This window comes from Clytia hemisphaerica, unplaced genomic scaffold (assembly GCF_902728285.1).
Source record: "Clytia hemisphaerica strain Z4C2 unplaced genomic scaffold, Clytia hemisphaerica genome assembly, whole genome shotgun sequence".
Classification (NCBI taxonomy): Eukaryota; Metazoa; Cnidaria; class Hydrozoa; order Leptothecata; family Clytiidae; genus Clytia; species Clytia hemisphaerica.
This window is the reverse complement of record NW_027104129.1, coordinates 574,132-584,678: the sequence shown is the minus strand read 5'-3', so window position 1 is coordinate 584,678 and position 10,547 is coordinate 574,132. Positions and strand designations below refer to the sequence as shown.

General features: G+C 34.9%; 1 protein-coding gene and 1 long non-coding RNA gene across 2 annotated transcripts in view; one reads left to right on the top strand and one right to left on the bottom strand.

Annotated features, from left to right (window-relative positions):
* The window catches only part of LOC136813642 (uncharacterized), a 319,208-nt gene that overhangs the window by 58,385 nt on the left and 250,276 nt on the right, over positions 1–10,547 (bottom strand). The gene's annotated exons all lie outside the window — the stretch shown is intronic.
* On the top strand, positions 4,404–6,468 carry LOC136813639 (GTPase IMAP family member 9-like). Its single transcript, XM_067070146.1, has 2 exons — positions 4,404–4,545; positions 4,722–6,468. Exon 2 carries the CDS (start codon positions 4,733–4,735, stop codon positions 5,834–5,836), a length of 1,104 nt encoding a protein of 367 aa, XP_066926247.1. The 5' UTR covers positions 4,404–4,545; positions 4,722–4,732; the 3' UTR covers positions 5,837–6,468.

The window sequence follows — 10,547 nt, the reverse complement described above, 5'->3', positions numbered from 1 at the left end:
GAAGACAAGAATTCAAAGTGTCCGTAAAAAAAACGCAATGTCCGAAAAACTATTTCTTTCAAAAACTAGGGATAAGGAGGATAAGCAGGGATAACGAGTGACAAGCAAGGGACAAGAAGAGACAAGACTTTATAAAACTGTCCATAAAAAATCGCAATGTCCGAACAACTATTCCTCTAAAAAACAAGGGATAAGAGGGATAACGAGTGACAAGCAAGGGACAAGAAGAGAAGAATTCAAAGTGTCCGTAAAAAATCGTAAAAACTCGTAAAAAAAGTATCTGAAAAAACTAATTTTTTGAAAAACTAGGTATAAATGACAAGCTAGTCAAAATTTATGTCTGAGAAAATTCAAACTTGAAGCGCATGTTTGATGACACGTTCTAATCTACATGGCCTAGGCAACATTTATAGCTAGATCCGGAACCTCTCAAAAAATTTTAGAAATTGCTTAAGGTTTTTTGAAAAGTGTGCTAGTTTCCAGACTATATTGTCAAAAACTTGTAAAGTCCTAACCCAGCTAGTATACAACGTAGTTTCAACATTCGTATAACGTTATATGAACGTTAGTTAGAAGATGTTTCGCCCAAGTTGGCATACAACGTTGTTTTAACGTTCATCTAACGGTATATGGCCGTTGTGAACGTTAGATAAACGTTGAAACAACTTTGTGTGCTAGCTGAAGCTTTTGACCCCTCTCGTCAAGAAAAAATATATATTTGAGCGAAACAAAGAGTGAACACGTGAAAGAATTTTAAATAAAAAAAACAAAAAATATCAAAGAAAGCTTACCTCTTCCTTTCACAGCTTTGCAGTGTACGATATCGAGTCCAGATTCAATAACAATTTTTGTCAAGTGGCATTCGTATGATTCAATAGCCATATCGGGCCAGTCAAACATTACCCAAAAGCTTACTCCAGCAATAGTTTGTTGTTCATCTCCTTTCTTCACTCCATAAAGAGCGGTCGCGCAAGAAAAAAAACCTACAATTTGAAGCTCATTTGAAAATCTATTTTCCAGTTTTTGCCTTGCCAGCCAAACTTCAGTCTTGGAACCAGTTGGGAGCATCACCCTGATAGCTGCCGCTTGGTAACATTTCGATACATGTTGTATTACGAAAGATTTTAGTGTTGTTTTAACAAATGCACACTTCAGTTCCTTCTTTGGATTTAAAACGTCTTCCTCTCTCTCTTCTCTCTCTTCTTTTGAAGTAACTTGTTCCATCTTGTATCACAAGCAATTTTAGAACAAGTGTCAGTAAAGGAACAAATTTGCTCTTTTATGGTTAACGTCATGAAAATTATAAAGAAAGTTAATTCTTTTTAATCATAATGACAGTTGGAAAAAAATTAATTTGTTGGTATATATTTTCTTACATTTTGTTAAACACACGCAACAACCTTTTACTCAGAATCATGTTCGAACTTGATACTTTTTTCCGGACACCCTGTAGGGGCCAGGTTCGGGGGAGGGGGACAAACGCGGATATCCCAAGGGTATGTAGTGGAAATAATTGATGATATCTTATCAATTTTCATTTATTCGTTTTTGTTTACAAATCTGTAATGTCTGTAATGAAAATTCTCGATTTCATTTTTGGCATTCAATGGTTGAAACTTATAGCGTTAATTGCTTTTTTTTGTTGATTTTTTTCAATATCGGATTTTTTATGACTATTTTTGCTTTACACTTTTTGAAATTCTACTGCAAGTCTTACATATCAAATAAGTCAAAAAGAATCTTTTCCACGCTTTTTTCTCCATATAATTTGAACTTTAATTAAGATTAAACTATTAATTAATCAAACTCTAAACTAAAAGACACTCCACTAAGTATTCGTCATTCCATTACTTGAAAAAGGTTTGTTTTTTATGTATATCTGAATCCTCCTGTAAGTTTTTCGCTCTCCTATTCCATTTGCAGCGTGTAAATAAGCCGTTAAAAAAGTGCAGCATTGTATTGGTTATCGATCTTGACTGCCGTTCAGGAAGTCGGGGCTCGATTCTCACTCGGTGTTTAGATTCAGTTGGCAAGAGAATGTACCTTCATTTTCACAGGCCAACCCTTCCGTGTGAGGAGAATTGGGTAGATAGAAACTCAAGAAACCTGTCGGTGACTGTGCCAGGTATCGATTCCACAGTACATCGTGGATGAGGTGAGAGTGCGCTGGCCTTGTTCCTTAGTGAGTGGTTCACGCCGGATTAACGCACTTGATCTGAAAAACTGTGTGTCGATATCTGGCAAGCTGACAGACAGTAGAAACTACAGCGTAATACAGTTCTAACGAGACGACTTCTAGACCGCTCAATACAGAACCGGGTATCCTCTGTAAGGAGAATCCAGACACTAGGGACCTTTAGCATCTAAGACGGCGACTTGAAGTGGGATGTGAAGTAAATCTTAAAATCAAATGGCAAATTTTATCCGATTTTAGCTAGATTTAATATCACATGGAAAAATTTGAAATGCAGTCAAGTTTTTATAAAAAATTACGTTATGATTCTCGAGGGATTTATTCATTTAAAACTATTGTACTCTTCCTTTACCGTATTTGTTCTAAACACGACGTCACAAAAGAATTTTGAAGTCGTCTTGAGATTTGAAAACGTCTATTAATGGTATTCTCATGAGAAAATAAATATGAAAAGAATTGAATCTAGCTGCGATCCAGATATCAATTCCTTAGGGCTTTCTTTTTGTTCAATCTTGCCGTACTTTTTCCAATCTGCCGTTCTAGATGCTAAAGGTCCCTACTATCATCATCAAGACGGATTTAAATTCCGAAATTTTAGATTCAAATTTAAGGGCTCTGACCAGAGTCAATAAATTCGTTATGGGATTTGTTGATAAAACTATTTTTGGGTTCCTTGACACTTTTAATAAAAAATTGCTGTTACAAGTTGTTTGAAAACTTATTCAAGAGTAATTAAGAATTTAATTACAAAAATGACATTATGGTCGTGTTCAGACATGAAAGTTTAAGTTTAAGGCTTAAGTAGTACTAAGTTGATATGGGAATTAAGAAATGCAACGACTTAATTGCTATTTCATCTTTTAGATAGATTACATAAGAGAGGAAAAAGGAATCCCCTTTTGAATGTTTGAGTAAGGCTTAGTTTTTGATAGAGGAGATCGCAAACAGTTATTTCCGACGCCAAGAGAGACTTTGAAAGGTGAAAAACCCGACCCTTACCGTCCGCACATATCCCCCGGGGGCAAAGGCAAATGGGTTTCAATTAAGGGCTCTGACCATATTTGCCATCTACAAAATATAGACTTCTGTCTGATATAACGAACAAAACTATGGCATGTTATATATTTTCTGTTAGGCCAATTATTCCTGAAACTGAAAATTTAAAAATGGCAATGAAAGAATTTGATAAAGAAGAAAATGAAGACTTTAGAATTTTGAAGCCTTCTGACTTCCTCAAAATAGTTTTACTCGTAAAATTTTTGCATCGAAGGTTACAACTTGTATAGGAACTAGCACTTCGAAAGACCCTATTTTTCTGTTGTTTTTTACTCAATGGACTAAGAGGCTACAACTTTTGGACACAATCATTTTAGGTAAAAAATAGTTGTATGATTGAAATCAGCAGGGATTTGTAATAGCGTAGCTGGATTTTACATTAAAAAAAAGCCTTGTTCTATCTCTGTACCCTGACATTAAAATTTGATATGAAATTTAACTTTTTAATTACAAACTCGTGCAATTTTGATTTCCTCTTTGCGAATGATTCTGCTGCTGCATTTATCTTTCACGATTAAAAACTTTTAATTATCAAGAACATTGGTGAATGACAATTTAAAAAAGTGATTGTTTTCATTAGTAAAGTCAGTACCGTAGGAAGCATTTTCATATTGGGGGGGGGGCTGAAGTTTAGTGACGCCGCGAGGGCCAACGATGGTTTGGTCCGAGGGGGGAAATTTTGAAAATTTGAGCTCTAGATTGCTTGAAAATGCACTCAAAACATGCACTTAAAAGACAACTACGACAAATTAAAAAAGAAAAACTTTGCATTTTGCAAAATAACCATTTTTGAAAAAATCATTGGGGGGGGCATAGCCCCTCCCCCTTGCCCCCCAGTTGCTACGGCACTGAAAGTTATAAGAAATTTTTTCTGAAAGATTATAAATAGCACTTTTTCATTTAAAATACCGCGCTACACCGCGAGGTACCTCACTTTCTAACTGATATTTTCAGATAGCGAGTCGGTATATCTGATTATGGAAAAATTTCATTTCAATTGAAACAATGCTTAGATTTCATTTACAAGTAAGCTTTTGGGTGATCTTCTGCAAATATTATTTTGATGAAAAGCGGGAACATCATAGCAAAAGGTGCAGACGTACTGCATGAATACTTTGTCTGCTTTATTTTTCTTATAAAAACAAAACACTCAAGAGATGGATTTCTATTATAAACAGTTTACAATAGAAAAGACAAAGAAGAAATCCGCAAAGGAATTCTCATCCTTCATCCAGCTACGCTATCACATATCCCTGAAATCAGGAAGCATTAAATATTAGTTAATATACCAAAAAGTAAGTTAATTCTTTTGCTTCTTGTTTGGGAAAAAACGAGGTTGCTGATTTCACTCTAGACCTTTTGTCTTTAACATAAAAGGTGTTACATGATTTTATTAATATTTCTGGATAAATAGGAAGGAATGATGGCTACAAGTAGTAAATTATCTAACCTAGTTAATTCATCTATCTAGCTACATCATCGATGGCTGCATCAAATCCAAAAGAAATTCGTATTATGGCTGTGGGGCCTTCAGGTGTCGGGAAATCAACAATAGGAAATCGTCTTTTGAATTTGAAGAGCAAAGATTCGAATTATCTAGAAACCAGTTCATCTACCCAAGGAGTTACTACGGAACCAAAAACCATCAACTCAGGGCATATGTTCTACACTGATGTCCCGGGAATTCCAGACCCAAAACCGGAAAATACAAAAAAGTACTATGATAAGATCATAAAAGAAGCTAAAAAGAAATGTACCGCAATCTTCATTATTTTTTCTGTTGATATGAGAATGGATAGCCATACCAAAGAACGAATCGAAGATTGCTCTCTGTTGTTTGATGAAATCAGTAAAAGCTCAGCCCTTAAGATTCTAATCTTGAATGATATGAAAGCGCAATGGCCAAACCCAGACGAGCTGGATGAGAATGATGATAATGACAAAAAAGCTTATTTAGCAGGGAAGGCAGAATATGATAAAGAGCGCGAAAAAGGCCATGAAGCCTATGGGAAGGAGATCAGAGAGACGACTCGTATCAATTTCAATTCAACTGTTGTGTTATACGGTTTGAGTAAGAAATACAGTCCTGACAAAAATATGACAGATGTACTAAAGAATTTGAAGGAAACTCTTAGAAAGTCTGGTATTGAGCCTGTGACGTCTGAGCACCTTCGCATTTTCGAGGAATTGAAAAAGTCGGCGATAAAAGCAAGCAAGGATAAAAATTATGCAGAAAAGTTAAAGGAAGATCAACAAAAGGTTATCAAAAGATTAGAAGGGGAATATGCAATATGCAAAGAGCGATATGATAGGTTTGTTGGAGTTCAACAATTTGCAGAGGAAAGAGGCAAGAATAAGTGGGCAAATGCATTCACACTGGGTATAAACTGGCTTTCCAGCAAAGGAGTTGAAGGTGTGGGGTACGCTACTGCTTACTTCCTGAGTTTGCCAATGCAAGAAAAAAAAAGAGAGCTGGAAGAAGCTAAAAATAAGCTTAAAAGTGAAAATCTACAACAATCGGTAGAAGACTATCAAAAGATGATAGAAAGATTTGAAAGCTTCACAAAAATTATTGAAGGAAAATAAGATGTAAACTAACCCGCTGTAATTTTCAATTTAAACCATGCGAATTTTTGTAAAAATTTATAAGCTTTTCCACCGTAAAATACAGATAGTCTTTATAATCTCCGAGCAGATTCTGATACTCCGCGCGTAGCACGTAATCAATCTAACGGTAAGTCCGGTAAGAGAACCAGTCCGCTTTGATCCTTCTCATCCACATTTGCGATGAATATTAAATGAGCTTTTAAGTCCACTGATTGCCTAATGCAAAATAATCGCACCAAAATCACTTGTCAATCATATATTTAAACAATACATAAACAATGGAACCAATTCACTTTCGTTTTCATGTTCAAGCAGGTCAAATCATCACATTCGCCATATCCTTTAGAACAGAGCGTGGTTTGTGCGGAGTGAATGATCTGTTATGAGATTAAATTACTTCTTTTTCAAGTTAAGGGCTCTGACCATAGTGAATTTTTCATAATTTTCGTGTTTAAAATGTGTTTTATGACTGATGTAACCAATTAAACTATGGCATGTTATACATTTTCTGTCAAGCTAAATATTCCTAAATCGGAAAATTCAAAAATTGCATTGAAAAAATTTAATGAAGAAGAAAATGAAAGTATTTCAACTTTGAGGAGCTTATTTTCGGCGAACTAACAAATTTTTGTAAAACTTTTTTTTGTCTCAAAATCTTGTAAAAAGTTGTTTTTGACCAATTTTTCATCCCAGCTTTTTGCGCAAAAAGAGTCGTAGAAAATTTTTCCGAAAATTTTTGGATAGTTCAATCTGTTGCAGACAATTAATAAAAAATTCGAAACAAAAAGGTTAATTACCCATTAAAATTTAGCACTTTTCGTAAAAGAGGGTAACATAACATTTTATTAACGTCCTTTTAAGGTTCATAACGTCATTTTTGTAATTAAATTGCTAATTACTCTTGATAGAGCAAATTCAGTAACAACTTAGAAAGACAATTTTTTTGTTAAAAGTGTCAAGGAACTCAAAACAAAAGTTTCATCTCTAAATCTGCGTAACCGATCTCTTGACTATGGTCAGAGCCCTATTTAACTATTTACCACAAATGAATCCATTCAAGTAGCGCTAATGTGGTTGGATTTTTCTGTGATAAGTGTTTTTTCTCCGATGTTATTATCTATTGTAGCATTATTTCAATTGTTTATTATATTGATTCATCACCAATATTTTTTCTTAGAGTACGTGAAAACTTTAGCCAACCAGTAACGGTTTTTAATTTTGACAAGAAATAATTTTGGTGAATGATGAAGCAAATACAACTTTTCGACCGTAGTCTTGCGGTCAGGGGCGTGCCACTTTATTATCTAATTACCCCCTAAACTCGATGCAATCCTTTTTTACGCCTTTTTCTATTGTCTATAGGTGCCAAAAAAGACTGGGACGGTTTTAGGAGGCTAAAACGGACAAAAATGCCCGCACGGCATTTGGCGGCTACGGTCGAAAATGTGTATTAATTTCTTTTTTGTGCAAAGATGAGCTTTAAAAAAAGTAAGGGTTGTAGCGTTGTAGGAAAAGTTAGGAAGATAAAAAAAATTTGGCCTGAAGTTATTTTGACAAGGCATCTTATTTTTATCTTTCAAGTCTTTAGATGTTGCCAGAATAAGCACCATAATAAAGTAGAGATTTGCACTTTTAAGTAATTTCTAAATCTTATACTCCGGCAACTGCAAATTATTTTTTGTAAAATTTTGTGAATCTTTATATATTTTAGCCAAGTTATTATAAAATGAATTATTACGAATTTTGTTTGAAATTGGTTGTTAGGTCGAAATTGAATAAAGCACTCTCGGTAGTTATTAATAAACGGAAACCTTTTTCTTGTCACTATCATTTTCCAGAAAAAAATCCCAGGTCCTTTCAGTTTATCAAGCGTCTAAGAGTAAAATAGTTGTTTAGAAATATCTATGGTCAAAATCTATTGAACACTCGATTAAAAATGATCAATGATTCCATTGCCTTTAAACTATAGAAACGATATAAATTTTCATACAAAGTTTTCGTAAAGTTTTTCTTATTTTTCTTTTTCAGATACAAATTAAACTTAAAAAAGGAACAAAGCAGCCAGAGCTTCAAAGAATATGACTTTTGGGAAAGGAGAAATGCGGCTAATGGCGATCGGCCCCTCAGGTGTAGGAAAATCAACCATTGGCAACAAGCTATTGAAGCTAAAATCAAAAGATGATGGTTACCTGAAAACTAGTGCTTCAGCACAAAGCTGTACGCAAGAAGCTGCCACTGTCACTTCCGGAAAAGTCACTTTTACTGATGTTCCTGGAATCCCGGATACCAACCCAGATAACACCAAGCTGTTTTATGACAGGATTATCAAAGAAGCTAAAGGTCCGATGAGTGCTATCTTCTTTGTATTCTCGGTTGATTTGAGAATGGATAAGGCAACCAAAGATCGAATTCGACAATGTTCTTTGCTTTTTAATGAGATCAATAAATGCTCAGCCGCTAAAATCTTGATTCTAAATGACATGAGAGCGTGGTGTAACCCAGATGATTATCGTGATGATAGTGACGAATACAAGGATGCTAAAAAACTACATGATGAAGTCCGCCTGGAAGCTCAGGAAAACTATGAAAAAGACATCAAAAAAGCTACAGGAATCGAGTTCTACTGTACCAAAGTTATCTATGGGCTTCACAGTAAGATCAACAAAGATAACAACATGGGGGCTGTTATGAAATACCTCAAGTCGACTCTCCAATGTTTTCCATGCGATCCGTCACCGCACTTGCGTACGTTTGCAGAACTAGAAAAAGAGGTCACTGACGCAAAGAAAAATAAAGATCACCAGGAGCGTCTTATAAATGAGCAAAAGGCACGTATTGCAAGTTTGGAAAGTACCGTTGAAAGTCTCAAGATTGCTGCACGAACCGCTGGCGCGGTTGGTGGTGTAGCTGGAACAGGCGCCAGCGTCGCTGGCTTTTTCACATTTGGTCTATCAGTTGCTGTAGGCGCAGTCGTAGCGGGAGTTGCAGCTGCTGTGGCGATTTCAACAGAAATAGCATTAGCTGTGAAAGAAAAAGAGTTGGGTGAAGCTAAAGAAAAGATTAATAAGAAGAATTTGGAAGCAGCTGTCAAGGAATTCGAAGCACAATGCGTTTTATTTGATGAATTGAAAAAAGCATTATCTGTCCAATAATGTTGGCAATAATTTCAAGTTGATATACACTATCGGCACTCCAAAAGCCGCTACAAACGTTAAGTCAAATGCAAAATTCGATCCATTCACTTTTTCCTATTTCAAGTAATGCTAATAACAATATTTATCTCACTTTGTAGTTGTATTCTTATATCGCAGCATTTCATTTTCATCACGTCACATTTTCAGTAAAAACGTTATAAATAGCACACCGCTATGCAAACGTCATAATTATTACTTTTACCATTTGACCGAAATTCAATCCCACAATCCTTTTCATCTTGATTCGTAATGCGTGCAATTTATTATTTTTGTATTGTCAAAAAGTGTAATTGACTTGCAAAAGCAATTAATGCAAAGGATGATGGGATTAGAACTCGGACAAACAGTAATTTTGATGTCTATTTTTAGAATCACTGCGGTATGCTATTACTAGTTCTTTCTAAAATATTGGGGGTTGTTTTTTCCAAGGAGAATGATTTAGATAATTCGTATCTTACAGACACTCTTACAGATGACATATCTTATACATATTCAAGAAAAGACAAACAAAGTGCCCATAAAATAGGAAATAAGAACCCTCACAATTTAGGGAGTGGTAAGAAAGTATCCACTAGGGGGAGAGTGCATAATTTAGGGAGTGGTAAGAAAGTATCTACTAGGGGGAGAGTGCATAATTTAGGGAGTGGTCAGAAGGTATCTACTAGGGGGGGGGTGGAGGATATTTCAAAAATTCAAAAACAATTTTGCACCCCCTGTGCACCTGTGCATAGCACCAACGCACATTTAAAAAGCCTTGTTCTATCTCTGTCCCTGACTAAAAATTGATATGAAATTAAACTTTTTTAATTACAAATTCCAAATGGATTTTATTTTAGCCAATGATTCTGCTGCTGCATTTATTGTTCACGATTAAAAACTTTTAATTATCAAGAGCAGGGTCTGTAAAACATTGGTGAATGACAATTTAAATAAATGAAAAACATTATTTTCATTAGTAAAGTTATAAGAAATTCCTTCTGTAAGATTATAAATAGCTCTTTTTCATTTGAAATACCGCGCTTCACCGCGGGGTGCCTCACTTTCTAACTGATATTTTCAGATAGTAAGTCGGTATGTCTGATTTTGGAAAAAAATTCAAGTCAATTGAAACAATATTTGTCAAAATATTTACATCCAAAATTTTTAAAGAGAAAACATGAAAGCTTCTCAAATTCATAACACACGCTGATAAAATTAGATTTCATTTACAAAGAAGCTTTTGGGGTATCTTTTGCAAATATCATTTTGATGAAAAGCGGGAACATCATAGCAAAATATATGCAAACGTACTGCATGAATACTTTGTCTGCTTCATTTTTCTTATAAAAACAGAACACTTAAGGGGACAGAGATGGATTTCTATTATGAACAGTTTACAATAGAAAAGACAAAGGAGCAATCCACTAAGGAATTCTCGTCCTTCATCCAGCTACGCTATAACATATCCCTGGTTTAAATAGTCAACAAACAAACTTAAGAAAGTGTATGGATGATTG

What these genes read in the sequence shown, in the direction of transcription:
- LOC136813639 (XM_067070146.1), top strand. Translation starts at nt 4,733, where the DNA reads ATGGCTGCATCAAATCCAAAAGAAATTCGTATTATGGCTGTGGGGCCT.